The following is a 22,396-nucleotide window of genomic DNA, read 5'->3' on the forward strand; positions in this document are numbered from 1 at the left end:
ACTACGACTGGAAAATACTGTAAATTGATAAACTGTTCGGCGTGATGATGTTTAATGTCTCTGATGGCGCCATGTAGTCCCATTTAGCAACGTGTTAGCAACAGTCTTTTTAAGAAACATATCAGTTAAAAAAAAAAAGAGTGGGGTGTCGTAGAATAAAACGTGAAAGTATTTTGAGCCTGTGTGAACCACGGACCTTATTTTAGGGATTTAACCAAAATCCTATCCAAAAAACCCATTGACTCTGGGACGATGGAACCGAAAGTGTTAGCATTATTCTAAGTAAAATGTTAAAACTGGTGTGATAAAACTCTCAAGAATATCCTGTGTGTTTCTCAAAGAAACATGGTTTATTCTTACAAAGGAGAAGTGAAATTTCAGTGTTAAAAGTGTCTTTACCCTACCCATCTATACGTTTTTCTAATTTCAAAACAAATTTCTATAAATATATATATATAAACATAAAATCTAACATGGTGCAATTTTAACAGTTTGGCAAACAAAGTTTAACCTCTGGTTTAACACTTATATGATGACAATACTCTCCTGTAAATCATACCTCAAAACTATTCGTCCTTTGGTTTATTCTTAAAAAAGGAGAAGTGAAATTTCAGTGTTAAAGTGTCTTTACCCTACCCATCTGTAAACAATATTGTGGTTCAATATTTTTGCTATTTCTACCCAGCATTAAAACACAAAGTAAAAGATGTATTTATATTGAGAAGATCACTGGAGGAAACCTTGATCAGTTTTAAACTGGTAAAGGTCTGTGTGTCTAGACAGGATCAGCCTTGATTAACTGTTTCCACATATTACTTGAAAGGAAATAAACAGTAATAGGCGCTGACATTTTACTGCAAATATGTTGGACTTCCCTACTAATGCTTGTACCTTCTTGTGCATTCATGGAGAAATCATGGAGCTGTTTTCTGATTTCCATTCAAGTCATTCATCAGACTTATGGATGAAAACAGCTGCGTCTGTGTCATTCTGTCTATATGACAGATTTTAGGAACTTAATACAAATTTAACACCGTGCATAAACAGCAAAGCCAAATGCAAAGGAATGGTTTAATTGTAGACAGAACTCATGGTCATAAAGATTAAATTTTTATCGCATTCATTTTGACCATCAGACATGACAGTCCAAGCGATTGTCCATGATCATTTTTAAAAAGGCACTTAAGAAATGCAGACAAATATTTATGTTTACATAATGGCATTGGCAAAACAAATACTGCACCTCTTTACAACCGAAAAACAAAGCAGGTGATGTACAAAAAGTCAATGAATCACATACTGCTATTTTTACAAAAGTCCACTGAACTCCACATTCATACCACCGATGACTAAAATCCCATTCTGATGATGGGAAAGGGCAGCAATTATGAGGAATAGAAACAGTTTGTTGGGATCATTAAAAATCAAAAGCAATTGGGAACTTCAAAAACAAAAAGTTCAATTGATCGAGAGGGTGCACTAATGTTGCAAGTTCTTGTTTCCCTCAAAAACATCACATTGTTGTAGCTGGTCAGTTGTTTTCTGGCAAGAGTGGAGTCAGACTGCTGGACTGCACCAGCTCCATCTTGATCCAAGATGGAAGTGGAGCGACAGAAACCCAAAAAGAGATGGGTTGAGGTGGAGAATTTCCCCACAGCAGCACAGAAGGCCTTTGGTCCCGGGACTCTCAAAGATCAGGAGAAGTGTGGTGGACTTCTACATGGCTGCCACATCAATCTGAACATACAGTTGTCTGACGCCAACCTGGAGACGGGGCAGAAAAGATGATGTAATGGAAACTTTGAAACCTCTCTCAAGTGAGATTAAGTTCTAACAGCTGTGTTTTCAAACAGTCCCCACCTGTGTGAAAATGTTGTGCGTTTGGCTGAGAATCCATCTAGAATCTGCGTCAGGTGCCACGAGGAGTTTGAGTGTACCAATGTAGACGTCTGTGCAAAGGGTCCAGAAGTGAGGTTCTTGGAGGTTATAGACACCCTGAAGCTGCTGGACCTGTAGAAAACCTTAGAAGTTAGCAAACGCAGCCCTAGGTTTGTGCAGAAGTTGAGAAGGTTCTGATGCTCAATAGGGTGCTTGGACCGTCATTGGCTATCTAGAACTGTTTCAGGCAAAAACCTGGAACCGTCATATTGCAAAGGGATGAAGATTGAGGATCTGACTCTCAATAGAGGGGAAAGTTCCCATTCTTCAAATGTGGCTAAATGGTTAGCTAGTTACATTTCGGGACGATTTGGGCCCTGTTTACACCTGGTATTAAAAAGCCTTTCGGTCGATTGCATCACAAGTGGACAAGGAAGAAGGCATTTGAATCCATCTCTTCTGTACACTTTTGAGGGGAGGGGGATTTCTTTACTGTCTGTCTGGTTGAATGTGGTTTTTCAACTACCTCTGGAAGTGGACAAAACATTTTACACCCCATTCACACCTCTATTTAACAGGCATGGTAAGATTCAGCGATTTGCATCGGTGCATAGGCATGCTATGCATCGATTAAAAAAAAAAGTGCATCGGATACAAGTTGCCATTTGTATTGCCATGCATCCTTTCTAACATATTTGCATTGGTAAAACTGGATTTATTTAAATATAATTATTAATAGATGTGCTATGCTTTTATTATTTAGAAAGTGACCAATAATATGTGACCAATATTTCATATGTAGATTGATTTCTCCTCTCTGAACTGTTTCTACTGCTTCTACATGAATATGACATATCACAACACTACGGAGACAGAGACATGTCCTGACAGTCACACAGAATATAGATTAATATGGTTTGAGCCAAAGAAATAAAAGCGAAGATGAAAATGACTCACCCTCTGGTAGCATTCAGGAAGCGTATGGTCCAGAGAAGGAGGCGTCCGTTGCATCAAGATCCCAATGGATTCCCTGAGCAGAGGAACCACACTGTGGGAAAGAGAGAGGCGAGAAATAAGTCGCCGTTCTGTGAGACATGAGCTCAATGGAGCGCCAAGTACTAGGCAAACTCTGGCAACGGGAAGGGACGCCACACATAAAGACGTTATTGGATATGAATCGCTTAGTGACCTAACAGCTTGACAAATAATGTTATAAGCTGAGGAGAGGAAATTCTGTCATTATCATGACAAACATGAACTCTTTTCATATGGATTATTTCAGGGCATGCTCAAGGTGGTCCTACAGAAACTTGTCCATCTTATGGTTGGGGTGGAGTAACAGAGAGCTGTGCTGATGTCATTCCAACAGCTGTAGTGCATGTGAGCTGGCAAGCAACCCTTGGATAGACAACCAAACCCATTCATTCGGTGGAACAATCACTTGGTAGAAATGGTTGACCGGTTAAGAAAGGACTAGGACTATTTCTCTCCTAACCAGTCAGCCGTTTCTTCCCCATCAAAGCTAGGTCTTGGCTAGGCCAGCATCTTACAAAGTCATCAGTCCTCCTTGAAACATTCAAGGCCTGACCACTGCTCCATCTGGGAACCATTAGAGGGTTCCTTGGTTTGGACTTTTTTCCCAGTCCCTAATCTACTCTATCACCCCCATGTTCTCCTGAACTCCTCCCTGAAACCCCAGCCTCAGTTTGGGACACGCCAAAGTGGAGAAGCTGATTGTTGTCTCATTTGGACATTCATGAAACTGTGGCATAAAAGCCACGTTTCAAAACATTTGGCTTTGCTAAACACTCCTTGGCACACATTGTTAAAAAACTGCAACAATGTGTGCCATCAAAATGTTTTGCCCCAACTTTGTTTTGATAAAATTAAAAAACTGCAATCATGTTACTCACAAGGCTTCGATTTCACAATAGTTGTGTCTTGACCTGTGAGGTTTTGCAGACTTTCACTACCCTATATTGAGAGCATACATGAGTAATATCAATATAAGCACTATGCTCCAGACAAATCTATGGTGATACTGACTACTCAGCACTCTTTGTGGTCAAGTAACATTAGGTGATGTGTTTAAAGTTTCTGTTCAATACCTCCCTCAAGATGACTGTGGTTTACCAAGCAATGTTTACAAGCGAACAAGCATGTAATCTATACTAAAGCCATATAGGAACATGAAACTGGAGCCTGATTGGTCGGTCTCATCCCTTTTTGAATCTAGTAGCTTTAGTACACCTGGAAAGTGAAATGTATCAAGTCTACTGGCAGACTGATAAAATAAATTCATTCTGAAAGTGCAGAAGAAGCCAGGTAAGTTTAAAAAGCAAGTGGTAATTCTGCAAATGTTACTGTCTGAATGCAATTGGATGTCTGAAATATGGGCTGGTCAATATTTTTAACCTTTTTACTCTCATTAGTTTATGTAAATGGTTTTAGTAAATGGTCCAGCAATCTGACAACTGAAAAATAATTATATTTCAATACATAGTAATGAAAAAAAAAATACATATACAATATATTTTGACAGGGCATTATAAAACTGGCCACTTTGCATTCCTCTCAGTAACCGGTGTTTGTGTCCCTCTTTTGGACAATAAAATGAAAACAGGAAAGTACTGGATGAGGGTACCTCAGACCTCTGACATCATACTATTGTTCCACACCTTCCTGTTCAGTTAAGCAGAGGCACTCTTACTCACCGTTCGCTGGCGCTTGATGGCTAACCTGCCCTGAAAACTCTGTAATGCAGTTACATGAGTGACTCAGCTGGCTGAAATACAATTACGTGCGAGCATCAAGGTTATGCTGGCCAGTGACATAGACGAAATGTCACCACCCAGGTCAGGGTGACAATCAGGATAAAATATTTCTGCAAGGATGCTAGTAATCACCTATGGACTCTTTTGGAAACCAGGAAAACATCTTGGAGTCACGCGGCACAAAGCAGTCACTCCGTAAAAGCACATTTCTAAACCACATGGAAATGATTAGTTATCACGACCTGAGTACCTAACTGGAGCACAGAAATATTTATGACACCAAAACCACCACAAGAATGAGGTGACTGTAGTGAGGCCTGCGTCTGAACAGCAGTGGGAATTAGAACAGGTACATTTAACTTGAGATTTATATGCAATAGGACCTAACAAACTTTTCCATTTCTAGGGCAAGCAGTTACTGGGATTCCACCACAAAAAAAAAAAAAAAAGACTTTAGATGCTTTCCTGCTAGGAACCAACTGCACTCAAGATATGGCCATAACCACAGGATTGCATAGCTATTAGGCCTTATGCATAAAACTTTTGCTTGGATTCAAGAGCTCTTTTTTTTAGTTTGAGAGCCTGCAAACGTTCAAAATCCGATCACTAATAATAAAACTTTCTTCCAACATAGCTGATGGTCACAAAAGGTCCAGTCTGAATGTAAAAGACAATTTGTGTAAAACTGAATGAAATCTCATGAAACATGTCTGGGTCACATTTCACTTCAAAAATCAAAAGAATATAAAAAAAAAAAAAATGAAGTTACATTATTTTTATAAAAAATTAAGCTCATTTTCCAACATAACTTGCATACACACACACAATAAAAATATGATTTTAATTATTTTAAAAAGTCTATATTTTTATCTATTTTATATATATATATATATATATATATATTATATATACACACATATACATACAGTACAGACCAAAAGTTTGGAAACATTACTATTTTTTAATGTTTTTGAAAGAAGTCTCTTCTGCTCATCAAGCCTGCATATATTTGATCAAAAATACAGAAAAAAACAGTAATATTGTGAAAATTATTACAACTTAAAAATAATAGTTTTCTATTTGAATATACTTTAAAAAAAATAATTTATTTCCTGTGATGCAAAGCTGAATTTTCAGCATCATTACTCCAGCCTTCAGTGTCACATGTAACATCCAGTCTATCACATGATCATTTAGAAATCATTCTAATATTCTGATTTATTATGAGTGTTGGAAACAGTTCTGCTGTCTAATATATTTGATGAATAAAAGGTTAAAAAGAACTGCATTTATTACAAATAAAAAAAAATCTAATAATATATATTCTAATAATATATTTTCTTTACTATCACTTTTTATCAATTTAACACATCCTTGCTGAATAAAAGTATTGGTTTTATTTAAAAAAATGAAAGAAAAAAAAATTACTGACCCCAAATTACTGACCAGTAGTGTATATTGTTATTACAAAATATTTATATTTTAAAAACATAGCTTCTTCTTTTTTTTTTTTTTTTTTTTTTTACTTTTTATTCATCAAAGTATTCCTAAAAAAGTATCACATGTTCTGAAAAAATATTAATCAGCAGAACTGTTTCCAACTTTGATAATGAATCATCATATTAGAATGATTTCTAAAGGATCATGTGATAATGATCCTAAAAAATTCAGCTTTGCATCACAGAAATAAATGATAATTTAAAGTATAATAAATTCGTTATTTTAAATTGTAATAATATATCACAATATGAATTTTTTTTTCTGTATTTTTGATCAAATAAATGCAGGCTTGATGAGCAGAAGAAACTTCTTTCAAAAACATTAAAAATAGTAATGTTTCCAAACTTTTGGTCTGTACTGTATATACATATATACATATATATACACACATATACATATATATACACACACACACATAATATATATATATGTTAGTCAAATACAAATTTTGTTTCTGTTTTAGTCAAATACAAATATACACACATATACACACACATACATATATATATATATATATTATATATATATATATATATATATATTCCCCTCTTCTGATTTTGGGGTGAAATCACTTTTGAGACTTAAGGAGACAAGCTTCGAAAAGGCTTGGACATAAATGAGCTAGAACCTTGAAAACTACATTTGACCAAAACCAGTTAATATGAAATTAAAATGAAATCAATTCAAGTAGCTCAAACAATAACCTGCAATTAGTGAAAATGGAGTGAAACCCAACGGAAATCAGAAACTCTCCAGACTGAATGATACAGCCCTCAGTTAACATCGATAACTTATATACACAAAGCTGAGCGTTAAATAAAATGCATGTTGTATGTATATGTGGATCATTTACCACTTACACCAATAAGTCGTAAATTAGCATTCCAAAAATAAAAAAACACACACACATTAAGCAGCATTAAGTAGCTAGCGTCCGGCACAGTGCTAAAGCGCATTATGTCCAAAAAATACAGTAGATCAAAGAATAACACAATAACATGTGACAAAAGCAGCTTTGGAGAGCCGTTTAAACACATTTGCAATGAGGCCTGACAAATGAATCCATCCACAAAGGCCCAGCTTAGTACGGCCAGAACAAATGTTAATTACTGTTAACATTTTTTACGCGCCCATTCCTCAGGCTTTAGGCTGGGACCCAAAGTGATTAGCAGTCTTTGGAAGACTTTGGTGGTGGGGGCCTGCTGTAGGTCACAGCAGCAGGACTCCTCCACTCCCTCCAACTAATCACAGGGTACCGGGACAGATCTAGCCGCTGCAGCCGTACCCAGATATCCCCCTAAAGCAAGCCTACCGCACCCAGAGCGGCCTTAGCTAAACGGATGGCGTGCAGCGGGGGGTCTTTTGCCGAGAGTCCTGTGCAAATGTGTCACGCCTCAGGTGCGGCTGATGAAGGAGAAGTCCATCATCCTAGCGAAAGGTCAAACATCCAAAATGCGAGAAAGATGGCTGGATCAAAACAAGGCACTCTCCTGAGAATATCCATCTCACAATGAGGGGTACATGGGAAAAAATGCTGTCCAAGCAAAACAGAGTCCATCTTAACGATCAAACGAAGAACCACAGACATTCCACACGGCCAATTATGGTCTATCTCTCTCAAGACTCGAACGATAAATGATTCTGCTGCACCAGACGTACACAGGCATGAAGTTCAAATGCGTAAGAGAGTCTAGAGTTGCAGATGAACTCATGCTTGGGTCCACAGTACCATCTTTCACACTAGCGTATCATGTGTTTAATAAATCTATCTCCATAACAGCCTTGTTTCCACATTACACATTAAGCCTAGTTCTGGAGAACACATCACTTTTCTTGGGCGATGTTTGGAAAAGCATACTAGCATACTACTATTTATGCAGTATATAGTAGATATGCTGTGCTTAGCATGTAAATTTTGAACCCTTCAATTACCCATGACACAGTACATTTGGAAAAATCCCATAATTTTATCCCACAATGTACTGTATGGTACTGAGTGGAACACAAAATAAAATACTTTGAAAAAAAAAAAACATACTATTTTTCAAAGATATTTATAATGTTACAAAATATTATATTACATAAGAGGTGTGCAAGTGCGCATGCACGACCAAAAAAAAAAAATGCGCTGGGTAAATAAGTTTGCGCACCAACATGGTTGACCACTGTTAATGCGCAATCACAATTTTAGACCAACTAACTGTTATAGCGTATAAGATTTCCATTTAAACTGAGCACATTTTTAGGCTATGCACTGCCGGTTTCCAAACAAAACGAGCCCTATTCTCAATTTTCAGGATTTGCCATTCGGCCACTGCATGGAAAACTGAAGAAGAGGGGAAAAAATGTCCAAGACGGGGTCTCGATGACATAACCCCCCCTTTTTGAGAAACAAAGAGAAGGGAAAAATCCATCTTAAAAGATGCCTTTGTTGAAGTAACATTCACAGATCGCCACCACATTCCAGAGAGGGAGAAAAAAAGCCTCAAACACGGACAAGAGGGAGAGAGGGGGGGGTTAGAGGGACGAGATGAATATGCGGGAAAGGCTTTGCTTAAACTCGTGCATTTTGCAAAAAGGGGCCACGAACGGTGCCTCTTCACTGGAGCACAGTAACCACAAGCCATCTGCAATTTAAACATGGTGCAGTCCTGCTCAAATTTACAAAGCCTTTACATACATTTACCTACATCACACACAAAATGAAGCATATTCATCACCATAAAAGCATCTGGTGGCATTTTCAAGACTATGGATAGGTTTGGTAGGTTTAAAAAAAGTGATGAAATGCTATGCATTTTTCCTTCTCGACTGGAGTTGTTTGAAAAATGCCACATGAGAGAGTCAAATCCTGGGTTTTCTGGCTTCGCCACATGTTGAGAAAGTGCTCTGGCCTCCACCCTCGGAGCGTGTATCCTGTAATTCACTCGGCTGGAGCGCCAACGGCTTCACAGGGCTCTTGGTGAAGGGCACTGTGAAGTGGCTTTTGTATGATCTGTGTTAGGTGCTGTTGAGGGATTCTGGGTGGGGTTTGAGGGTGGAGGATTGTCCTGAGTCGAGTCGAGAGAGGTCAGGGCTTATAATAGCGCACTCACCTCACTCCTATGAGAAGCGCGATGAGCATGGAGCAGATGGGGTCGGCGATCATCAGGTCGTATTTTTGCATTAGGATGGCTGATATAATGACACCGACAAAAACCACCGAAACCAAGAAAATGAGCGTTTAGATTTATTGTTCTAAAAAATTCAATTCAATTCAATTCAAGTTTATTTGTATAGCGCTTTTTACGATACAAATCACTGCAAAGCAAACGATAAAATACTGCAAAGCACTTTACTGTAAGTTTCTACAATATTTAGGTAGCTTATCAGTTTTGTCAGTTTTTTTTGCATACGGCAGAAATGTATAAAATACACACTACAGTAAAAATGTTTGTATAAAATACTGTAAATACATTAATATATAACTAATAAAATAAATTTAAAAATGTAAATTATTCCATATTAAAATGCTGATTTGGTCCTCATTAAGCATCATTACTCCAGTCGTCAGTGTCACATGATCCATTTTAATATGCTGATTTGGTCCTCAAGAAAAGGTTCTTATTAATATTAATGATTTTTTGTTTAAACAACATCATTTCACTCAATTAACCAATTTAATTCAAATAACAGCAGTTCTTTCAAATTGTTCAGAAATTTATAATATTTACTATATTTATTTATATTGTTACAATTTATGTATATAGTTATATTTTTTATACAAAACATTTGTCAAACATTAACCAATTTAATGCATTGTTGCTAAATACAAATATTAATTTATTTTTAAAAAACAAATCTACTGACGTGAATTTTTTTGCAATAGTGCATATCAATTTACTATATCTCAATATTTATATACTTAATATTAAAACTAATACATTATTTATGAACTTATAAAATAACTATAAACTGTTATAAATCTTTATGTTTGTTTTAATATTAACATTATGTAAAGAATATATATCTCAATATTAATATACACAAAATACATTCATATTTATAGAATGTTATATTAATATTAAAAATACATTTATTTTTTATATTTCAATTGATTTTACCAAATATTTGTGTGGGCTTTTAGTTAAGCAACTTAATAACATCAAATCTATTTGAATCAATTGTGAGTAAAAAAAAAAAAAAAAAAAAAAAAAAAAAAAAAAATCAAAATTTGCATAAGTTAATGACTAGAGTTTTTCCAAATTAGTCACTTGTGAAGTAGACAGTTTTTCAACGGTCTATGTAGGTAGTTTACAGAAAATTAGTCACTAGGGCTTAAAGGTCCTGGTTTCACTCTAAAAGCACTAATATTGAGTTAATATTGAGTCTGGGATGAGGATACAACATTTTCTAGCACCCACGTTTGAACACGACTAATGCGGATGGAACGAACCCGCTGTCTTGGATACCGTCTCTAGCGGTAACCCTCAAACTGATGAGGTCATTCCACAAACAGGTCATACGAGTGCATCCTCGAATGAACGGTCAACCTGCAGGACTGTCCTGCCTGACTGAATGTCCAGTATATATCATAGCACATCATACGCTACTATGTTAAAACCAACACGAGTGAGTCAGTCAACATTTCCTGAACTCAGAGGTCTGTACTGGAGAGTAGCTGTGGACTGTGGTGTGACGGCACGCTATGAGACGGTCCACTAAGTCCTCTTCTTCCCTCAGAATGAGATGACATACTTGCGGTTACTTTCAGTTTTACAGAAAGCACGACCGCAGTAACGGAGCAAACTCCCTAATAAGTGAAGACCCTGTCCAAATGTGGTCAAAACAAATACTAGAAAAATAACAAGAATGCTGGAGCTCTTTGTGTCCTTAGAAACAGTGGCTGTGTTTAGAATACAAATCTAATAGTGATACTAGCTCACTACTAACAATACTGATAGCTTACTATAGTGTACAAACGACCTACAATCGAGGCAAAACAACAATGTAAAGTGTATCAGTAAGAGAATTAAATTCAAATATATTTTTTGTATAATAATAATTCTAATAATCATAATAAATTACAATATTAAATATTAAAAATTATAATTATGAAAAAGTATATATTTTATTAAAAATATCTTTCATTAATAATACTAATAATAATACTTCTATTATTAATCTAATTTTGTATCACCTTTCCACAAATAATTACTAATAAACCAATAATAATAATAATAATAATAATAATAATTTGTAAATAATAATAATGCATAATTATAAAATATTAAAATTATACATATGAAAATATTTTTATTAAAAATATCTTCCTTTAAAACTACTACTAGTAATAATTATATTATTAATCTAGTTTTGTATCACTTGTAAATGATATACTAATAATCTGTTTTTGTAAAATAACAACACATAATTATGAAATATTTCAATGATAAATATGAAAACATTTATATTTGATTAAAAATATCTTCCTTTAATTAATAATACTAACAACAAGTCTTTTATTAATCTATTTTTTGTATCATTTTCCACAATGAATCCACTAATAATCTGTTACTAATACTATTTTTTACTAATAAACAACAACACTAATAATAATAAATGTCCTAAATGATTAAAATATAGATATTTTGTCATTCCTTTCATTACTACTTGCCTGCTAATAAAATATTACTACTACTAATAATTAAACTATTATGTATAATAATAATAATAATAATAATAATGATTATAAAATATTAAAATGATAAATATGAAATATGTTTTATTACAAAGATCTGCCTTTCATTAATATTACTACTACTAATAATTAAATTATTAATCTATTTTTGTATCACTTTTCCACAAATAATCTGTTTTTGTAAAATAGTACTTAATAATAATAATAACAATGATTATGATTAATGAATATATTTATTGTTTGCATAATAACAATATATGAATCATTTAATAATAACAATAAAATATCCAATTATATTGTTTGTAAAATGTTTTTTATAAAATCATTTTAATCACTAATTTTATTAGTATTCCAATAATAGTAATTAAATAATAGTTATGATAACCTTTTTTTCCTAAAATATTACTATTAATAATATTTATTATTTAAATAATAATAATAATAATAATGACCAAAATTAACATCAATAATAAATAAAATGTTGTCTTATTATAATAATATTCCAGTATATTTTTTGTAAAATCACTATTTTAATAAATGGCAGTAGTAATTAAATAAAAATGTTTTTAATGTCTTATGCATTGTAATATAAACACATTTTTAGACAAATTATGGATAATTTATCACACCGCAAAAGGGAAGTCAAGTGCATTGCATTCTGGAATACAGCAGTCTGTGCAGTGCATTATATTGCATAGTGCAGTTTTGTCAAACAGAGTACATCTACCAAGAATTCGTTTTAAAAAGTAAGCCTAATAAACATAGCCAAAATAGACAGGAGGCTGGTAAAATCCACTTGCAATTCATCACGGAAAGTGGAGAAGAGGTCCCTCGGCTTGGATGGAGGCAGCGTAACCTTTTGCACTGTCACCTCCTCTCCTCCCCTCCCCTCCCCTCCCCCTCTCTACATGGTCCTCCTTCAGTGCCCTGTTCTTTCTCCCTTAAGCAGGCCTCCCAAAGGATCCATTCTCTCTCTGTGTGTGCCAGGGTGAAGGGGACAAACTACTTTCTCTGCTCTGCTCTTTCCCACACAAGCTCGGACAAAAGGATTTAAAGTGACAGTGTACCGCGTTTGCTCCAGTGTCAGTGTTAACCCAGTTTGCCCCGAATCAAAGGTTAGAGGTTGGGATGGTCAGAGGTGTCACTTGGTTGCACATAAAAGTCCATCATCCAGTCATGTCTGAGCATTTGTTTCAAGTGCTTAAATGAAGAAAATCCTTCTGATGAGTTATGATTATAGGACCTCATCTATTAAGAATTCATAATACTATCCACCTACAAAAGAGGAAAAAGCTGTCTAGACCTGTCTAGATGTGATTGTAAATATTTTCCTATCTGGTGCCTGTACAAAAGCAAGGCAAATATTGCGACAAAGAGACTTCTAGCGCCATCTGGAGGAGAACAAACATAGAAAACAGACATACCTTGTAATATCTGCTTGCTGGAGCCTTTTCCGGGTGTGAGCGAATGGTCATCTGAGGACACGGACAGATTAGAAATGAATCATGCTATACCAGACACCATTATGATCAAAACAGCTTCTGCAATTTTCACACAGCATGAGGACCAAATAACACATCTGATGCATTATAATGGTACTGAGTCATAACAGAAACTGCACTCAAACCACTAAGGGAGCTTGAGGTCTTACCGTGGCAGTGAGGATCATCGTGTGAATGCCCATGTCCTCCGTGTGAATGTCCGTGTCCTCCGTGTGAATGTCCGTGATCGTCGTGTCCGTGTTTGGACTCGTGACTGTGGCCGTGGCCTCCATGACTGTGTCCATGTCCCACACTGCCATTAAACAGAGAATGACTGTGGCCATGACCTAAAAACAAGAGGACATGTCTATAAAATAACTAATGCACCTTATTTCAATAAAATAATAATAATCACACACACACAATTTTATATAAATATTAATTAAATGTTCACAAATAAAAAAATACTTATTTTTGAATATATATATATATATATATATATATATATATATATATATATATATATATATATAGTGCTGCTTGAAAGTTTGTGAACCCTTTACAATTTTCTATATTTCTGCATAAATATGCCCCAATTCATCATCAGATTTTCGCACAAGTCCTGAAAGTAGACAAAGAGAACCCAATCAAACAAATGAGACAAAACTATTTTCGTTGTCATTTATATATTGAGAAAAATGACCCAGTGTTACATTTCTGTGCGGTGAAAAAGTGTGTGAATCTCTAGGATTAGCTGTTAATTTGAAGGTGAATTTAGAGTCCATCTGTTCAGAGGTGTTTTAATCAGTGAGATGACTATTAGGTGTCAGTGTGTGCCCTGTTTTATTTAAAGAACAGGCATCTATGAAAATCTAATCATGTTTGAGGAAGTAAATCGTTTCCCGAACAAATGAGATCTCTGAGGACCTCTGAAAAAGAGTTGTTGTTGCTCATCAGGCTGGCAGAAGGTTACAAAACCATCTCTGAAGGGTTTGGACTCCACCAATCCTCAGTCAGATTGTGTAGAAATGGAGGAAATTAAAGACCACTGTTACCCTCCCCAGGAGTGACTGACCAACAAAGATCACTCCAAAATCAAGATTTGTAATAGTCTGTGAGGTTGCAAAGGAACCCAGGGTAACTTCTAAGCAACTAAAGGCCTTTCTCACATTGGCTGATGTTAATGTTCATGAGTCCACCATCAGGAAAACACTGAACAACCATGGTGCGCATTAGGGCTGAAACGATTAGTCAACATTATCGACAATAAAAAAATTGTCGACAAATATTTCTGTTGTCGATTAGTTGTTTGACCTCATATGACCTAATGCAGTGTTTCCCAACCAGGGGTGCTGTGTAAAAAAATCCTTTTTTAATATTTTTAAATTACTAAAATATTCAAAAAAAGCATCATAGATAAAAATGTGCGCTATATCCAATAGTTTGCAAAGAGAGTGAAAGCTGAAGCACGCTTTGCAGGACATGGAGGCGCCAGCGTAATCACTTTTTTTTCAGTGGATACACCGTCATTTTTGCTCATAAAGGTAAGAGTAATGCATCATTCTATCACAATATTAACAAAACATTGTGCTAAAATAAGATATTTTGGATGAAAACGGGAAGGCTTGTGAGTGTCCCATAGACTGCCAGGTAAAATACACTGTCAAGGTCCAGAAAAGTATGAAAGACATCGTCAGAATAGTCCATCTGCCTTCAGTGGTTCAACCATAACGTTATGAGGCAACGAGAATACTTTTTGTAAGAGAAGAAAACAAAAATAACGACTTTATTCAACAATTCGTCTCCTCTGTGTGTCTCCGTATCACCGTAGCCCCATTTTGGAGAATATCAGCTGAACTCAAACTGCGTATGCTCTTCTGTGTCAGCCGCGCTGCACAGATGCGCCATTTTCATTCAAATCAAAGTGTAAATACACGGAGAAAACGTATCTTTGTGTCGCGAAAATGATGATGAATTGGGTCATATGCACTGTATGTATATATATATATATATATATATATATATATATATATATATATATATATATATATATATGCACACACACACACACAAACATATATTCGGTTTATTAATATCAAAAACTATGTATATACACATTGTTTACGTTTTATCAATTAATCTGTCATATCGATTAATTGCATCCAAAATAAAATATATATCTTAAATATACACATGAATGTGTATGCATGTATTTATATATACATGGTACATATACATGTACTACGTAATTACAAACTTTTATTTTGGATGCGATTAATCGATTTGCAACCCTTTTTTATATACTAATAAAAATATATTTATATATACATAGATTTTAAGAATATATTTTATATATATATATAAATGTATCTATCTATATTTCTATGTATCTACATTATATATACACTACTGTTCAAAAGTTCAAAATAACTAGGATTTTTTAATATTTCTGAAACAATGAAGACTTCTTTGAGAAACATTAAAAATACACACATATATATACACTGTAATTTATATGATAGCAATTATTTTTTTTTTCCTGCTTTTTTACCTATTGGGTATTAAACCAGCATTAAAAAAACATCCCATAAACCAGAATATTATTGAAACTTGAGGTGGAATGTTTTTAATTAAAAACGTGATGGTATGCTTGTTCTATGTGAGATAATTACCTTCATCACCATGTGAATGTCCATGTCCTCCATGTTGAAAAACGAATATTCCTACAAGATTCACCAGCAGCCCTGCTATAGACACCGGGAGCAAACGCTCATGGTGCACATCAGGGGGTTCAAGCGCCCTCTGGTGACAAGACGAGATGCCATCATTCAACAAAAACATATTAGTGCATTAGTATGTCATTTGGCAAGTAAATCAACTGTAATCTTATTCTAGTACACACCTCTACTCCTTCTGAGAAGATAAAGAAGGCGGTAAAGATGAGGAAAAGGCCATTCACAAATCCTGCGAGCACTTCTGCTCTGACATACCTACAAAATATTCAAATGGACTTGCATAACAACCCAGCGAGGAAACCAAAGACATACAGTTTCCTGTTAACACTACTCAGGGAGAAGTGAATGCATCATTTTTAGGAAACGTGTGTCATTGGTACTCTACCCACAAAAGCTCTTTTTAAAGTAATTTTGACTGTAATGTTCTCTCACCCGTATGAGAAGGAGTCATTGGACCTCCACCGTGAAATGACGGATGCTGCGAGGCCTGCCAGGAGAGCGGTGCAGTCAAAGAACATGTGAAAGGAATCGGATATCAAACCTAAACTGAGAATCAAACCAACACAAAAAGGGAAGTGTTGAATTATCACGAAACCTGAGAAATATATCCTGCCCCATACTGAGGTCAGAGTCACACTGTGTAATGTCTTTTGTTAGACATTATTCACTTTTTGACTTAGAGACAAAAATAAAACAGTCCGAAGGCAGAGATGACAGAGATTTGGTCATCAAGTTAGTTTTGAATGGGTCAAACTATGCAAAATTAAATTAAATAAAATCAATAAATAAATATATAAATAAATACATTTTAAACATTTAGGCTAATAACAAATAAAAAAAAAGAATGTAATAAATCAAATATTTAATAATGATTAAAACAGATAAATTGTATATAAAAAATTTTAATTAGTAAATTAATAATAAAAATAATCATCATTGTTGGATTGTATAATCTGCATAATATTCAATTAATAATCAACTGCATAATATTACCATTGTTTTAATAATGTATTATAAACAACAACAAATGGAATAAATAATGTATACTATTATATTATTACTGGTACTATTATTGATTTAATAATAATAATAATAATAATAATAATAATAATAATAATAAAACCTTCACTGTCCGCACTCCAATTCATGAGATTGTGTCATTTTTTTGTATAATATTATCAAATGAAAGATAGCACATTAAATAAATTATTATAATAAACAACAACAACAAAGTAATAAAATAGTGGGACTGTGTCATTTGCATAATGCTGAAATCCTCAATTTGTTTGCACCACTAACTACAATGTCACCTAAAATCACATCAGCTAAAAATACATAACTTCTGGTCACTCTGTCACTGCAAACTACTGTAAGTGTGTGCGACCTGACAATAAAAAATTCTGGTATATAGATATAAATCTTTTTATTAAAGGGATACTCCACCCCAAAATGAAAATTTTGTCATTAATCACTTACCCCTATGTCGTTCCAAACCCGTAAAAGCTCTGTTCTTCTTCGGAACACAATTTAAGATATTTTGGATGAAAACCGGGAGGCTTGTGACTGTCCCGTGGACTGCCTCCTTTGTCAACAGTCCTTTGACTGTCAAAAATTCCTTTGTCAGCAGTCTCCTGTGTCTCTCTATATCACCGTATGCTCTTCTGTATCATCTGCACCACAAGGATGCGCTGTTTCTACCTGTATTTAGCTTTGATTTGAAAGAAAACAGCGCATCCTTGTGGTGCGGATGATACAGAAGAGCATACAGTGATATGGAGAGACACAGAGGAGACTGTTGACTAAGGAATTATTGAATAAAGTCGTTATTTTTGTTTTCTTCGCTTATAAAAAGTGTTCCCGTCGCTTCATATAACCCAGATTGCCCATCTGATGGCAGATGGAGTATTCTGACGACGACTTTCATACCTTTTACGGACCTTGACACTGTTATTTACTTGGCAGTCTATGGGACAGTCTCAAGCCTAACGGTTTTCATCCAAAATACCTTAAATTGTGTTCCGAAGACGAACTGAGCTTTTATGGGTTTGGAATGTAATGTATTTCTGTGACGCGCAGTTGTATTTTCAGCATCATTCCTCCAGTCTTCAAAATCAAAACGCACGATGTACAAATGGAAAGACATATAGTTGTTAATACACAACGGCATACAAATGGTTAAATCCACTTCCTTTTATCCAGGGGATTTCCCCCACCACAAGAGTTCTAAAATATTCCAGCTGTTTCTCAAAACCAAGTGAGAGCTGCTATCTAAAATGCATTTTCAGGCATCAGATGTGTATTTGAACATTCAGACACACCTGAAATATGCTGTCTAGATAGAATAGGTTTCGACACACATCCTCCTGTATTTGCTGAGTTTTGATCAGCCGTCAATCTCACTTCAAGGATAACAGCTCATGGGAGAAACCCCAATCAAGACGCTGCAAACAGAAGCTAGGGCCCAAAACAAAAGCACACTAGCTCATCCCACATTTAGACCTACGTGGCATACTCGTGTGTTTGGCCCCCTACTGTTACCTGTTACTCCATATGCCATACATCAGCTCCACGAACGCGAAGGACAGGTTCAAACACAGGAAGAAAAACAGATTGCGGGAGGTTTTATCAGCAAGAATTGATCTGGGGATGGACACAAAGACAAAAGAAGAAAGTGGTTTCAGACCGATTCATTTATAAAGTGGCCTGACCGGACAGACTGGCTGTACTAGGAACCCACAGCTAAGCAAATACACCACTGTAGTTTACTGAAATAAAATGGTTTAGAAAAAATGACATGTGGATCAAATAATCTCTCGATAACAGCATTTGGTCGCGGAATATGTTTTAACACATTTTATGCAGTGAAATGAAAGATAAAATAGGTTGTGTCAAATGTTTACGTCGTCCTGCTAACATCTGTCCGGCTGAAAAATTAGCTGAAGCGGTCTGCTTCTTTGTTGTAACGTAACTGTTAAATTAACTCTTGTGTTTAAAGTTTAAATTATATTTGAAAGACTCCGTTTTAATTTCTAATAAAGTATCGCGAGCTCACTAACGTTAGCATGCTAACTGTCTTAGCCACACAGCCGACAGCTGTGAGAGAAACTCAGTAAAATATTTAGCGTTTCGCTGTGTTTACCTGAACCAGCCCGATAGCTTGACGAACAGGTTGAATTTGGCCGGTTTGTACTCATCATCTTTGATGGATAGCGGGAGCATTTTTCCGCCAGGCGTCTCCAGGAGCGTTAGCCGTTGAGCGGCACTGCGGCTTCACGAGCGTCTGGACGCGAGACAGTGAGCGAGGAGTCCTGACGTCGTGTCACTGACCAAGTGTGGGATTAAACAAGACCAACAGAAACCTCATGCGTTCATTCTTCCGTGTGTTATTGTGCTGATATCTACAGTAGGCTACTACCGTGGACAGCTGACTCCTAAAGTTTTTGATATTCTGCATACTCAGTTCACAGTATTAATAATAGATATTCATCTTTTCTAGCAAGTTTAATTTGATTTTGTACCTTTTATGGGTATATTTACCTTTATAAAGCCCTTTTTGTATATTTTGTATATATTTTGTATTCATTTTAATAAAACATTTTACATTTGAAGTGTCTTTTGATCTGATAAATTAGGTAAATCTGCTAAATCATATCAATCAAATCATATCCCACACACAAACGCGAAACACATTTTTGGAGAAACGTTTTTTTTTCATTTTATTTAAACATAAACATGTAATATGCGTTTTAAAAATAATATACACAAAATAATAAATATCAGTCAATATAATGGTATGTCATAGATAACTAAATAAAGGCGCAGTTTATTGCAGACTTAACAACAGTCGACAGATGACATCACGGCTCAGCTGAGAGACCACGGGTTCGAGTCCAGCCCGCGGGGGGTGACTTGTTTCACATGTTACTAAAGCTCCTCAAAACACACAGGAATATAGCCCGAATATTGTTGCAGGGGAAACTTGTAGGCGTATTCCCGTTTTCTGCGTCTTTTTCGCTTACTTGGGCCCCTTACTTCGTATGGATAAATGTGGGTTTTTTTAAAAAGTTGAGACTCTCAATTTTTTATCCAAAAGTCATTATTATTATTACATTATTTTAGAAAATATGCACATTTTCTTGGTAAATGTAGTGTCCCTATCTCCACAACGATTTGGTAACGATTTAAAAAAAAAAAAGTGTTATTATGGGTTATTACCAAATATAAATTTAAACTGTTTAATCATTGTTTCAGCTATAGGGCCCAGAAACCATGACTTCACAAACAATACACACATCACTTATGACAGCAACATAGCTTAATTAGAGGACGACCGATGAGTTTAATTTACCTGATCATTTATCGTGTGAAACCTCACGAAAGCAATTTAAAGACCATAGCAGGTTAGTTGAGAAAGCCATAGAAAGGAGTATTTTGCTAAATATGTGCACTACATTACATATTATTATATTTTCACTTGTGTCATTAAATATAATTGTTATTATAATGAAAACTGCATTATATTTAATTTAAACTAATTATTTGAAACCTTTAATAATACCAGCTGATGCTCTGTCTCTGTATGTTTACAGCATTTATGTGAGATATATTTTTTTAATTTATAATCAATTGAGAAAAAAAAATCCCTTTAAGTGCCAGGCAGAAGCCTTATACCTACCGTCGGTCTGTGTCATTAATGTGAACAAAAGACAAAGAGAAATAACTCACTGCTCTTGACTAACAGCTTTAACAAGGATATCTTTAACAAGGACATATATATGTATATATGTATGTATAATAATTATGTTAAGTGAACAATTTTACACATTATATATGTATGTATATGTATGTTAAGTGAAGTATTTTACATTTGATTATGCAATATCTGTACCTGAAAATGGTGCTATTTATGATATTTTTTTCTTATTTTATTACTGACTGTTCACTTGTCTTCAGTAATGTTTGAACTTAATAGTTTATTGTGGTATTGAAATTGGAATTGTGAAATGAGATTGCAGCTTATTTACAAAGAAAACAATAGCTATTTTATTTTATTTTTGTTTATGTATTTATTTTTGGCAGGGCAAGTACAATTTTGAACCCTAGCATTGAGCTCTGCATTTGAATAGATAAGCCAGTCTACTTCATGGATTTTTAAAGGCCTTTGATTATGTTAAGAAAAATAAATCACTACGCAATGTTATTTTTCTTAATTAATCTTTTTATTTTATTGTAGATCAGTGGTCTTTATAAATCACATTTTACTGTAGATCAGTGGTCTTAATACTACTATCAGCAGCCAACAGGTCCGAGGTAATTTGTGTAAATTAATATAAAAAACAATAAATACAATAATATATACATACATAATAGAATAAGCTTAAAAACCTCTTCAGGATTTCCAGTCAGCTCCACAACTAGCTTTTTTCAGGTCCTAAAATGTTCTATTTGTAATTATTCTGAAAAGTGGTGCATGTGTCTTTTTCTTTACTGCATACTCTTTTTTTTTTTTGCCATTATAAACTTAAATTTGAGTATTTTAGCCCTGGGTAAGAACATGAATCACCGTCAATTTTTTTTGGTGCAGTGTTTAGAACATATTGTGTCTATTTTTGTGCGTTTGTGACATCATCTGTGTTTATTCTCAGGCTAGGGCCAGTAGGTCCGCATTAGAGGAGAGGGGAGAAGGAGAGAGGGCATGAGGCAGGAGAAGAATGTGAAGAAGAGAAAGGAGATGAGAGTAGACAGGATAGAGAAGAGAGGGAAAAAGACAGAGGAAAAGAAAGAACACATGATGGAGTAGTGGATAGAGTACATGGAAGAATAGGAGAGAGTGGAGAAGTAAGAACATACACAGTAGAGGAAAGTGAAAACACTAAGGAACAAATTGATTACTACATTCGTCCCCACCATGAAAGCTTGAAGACCTTTTTTGAGTATCATCCTCAACAAACATCAAGTAATCCAGTAGTGCAAAAAGTGTTCTGCTGCAAGGATGGCACTAATAGAAGGTGGCTTACTTACCGCCAAGAACGTCATGCATTACATTGCTCTGTCTGCTTAGCATTTGCCAAGTCAACTAACAAATCTCCCTTCATTAGTGGTATGACAGACTGGAAACATGTGCATCAGCGCTTAGAGGAACATGAAAAGAGCATGGCTCACAAAACTTGTGCAGAAGCATACTTTTTAAATGCCTCTAAATCTGATGTGAAAGACTTACTTAGTGGAAGTCAGTTGTCCTCACGCAGGAAACAAATCCGAAAGAAACGACAAGTACTGGAGCGTGTAGTTAATGTTGTAAAAATGATTGGCAAAAGAGGCCTTAGCTATAGGTCAGAGAATGAGGCT

General features: G+C 35.1%; 1 protein-coding gene across 1 annotated transcript; it reads right to left on the reverse strand.

Moving 5' to 3' along the window:
* Nucleotides 1-1,053: 1,053 nt before the first annotated feature.
* LOC109065344 (zinc transporter 7) lies at nt 1,054-19,433 on the reverse strand. Its single transcript, XM_042749026.1, has 12 exons — nt 19,188-19,433; nt 18,587-18,688; nt 16,481-16,594; nt 16,216-16,303; nt 15,986-16,115; nt 13,484-13,660; nt 13,257-13,307; nt 10,584-10,620; nt 9,248-9,346; nt 2,836-2,926; nt 1,861-2,010; nt 1,054-1,764 (listed from the first exon to the last, which is right to left on the reverse strand). Exons 1-12 carry the CDS (start codon nt 19,265-19,267, stop codon nt 1,717-1,719), a joined length of 1,167 nt encoding a protein of 388 aa, XP_042604960.1. The 5' UTR covers nt 19,268-19,433; the 3' UTR covers nt 1,054-1,716.
* Nucleotides 19,434-22,396: the final 2,963 nt, after the last annotated feature.

The sequence above is a fragment of the Cyprinus carpio genome, chromosome B22, assembly GCF_018340385.1.
Source record: "Cyprinus carpio isolate SPL01 chromosome B22, ASM1834038v1, whole genome shotgun sequence".
NCBI classification, from domain to species: Eukaryota; Metazoa; Chordata; class Actinopteri; order Cypriniformes; family Cyprinidae; genus Cyprinus; species Cyprinus carpio.

Bases quoted from the DNA above. Each gene is read 5' to 3' on its own strand.
- LOC109065344 (XM_042749026.1), bottom strand. From the start codon at position 19,267: ATGCTCCCGCTATCCATCAAAGATGATGAGTACAAACCGGCCAAATTC. The intron at 18,689-19,187 runs GTAAACACAGCG...GTCCATCCCCAG, and splicing joins AAGCTATCGGGCTGGTTCAG to ATCAATTCTTGCTGATAAAA. The intron at 16,304-16,480 runs GTGAGAGAACAT...AATATTTTGTAG, and splicing joins AATGACTCCTTCTCATACGG to GTATGTCAGAGCAGAAGTGC.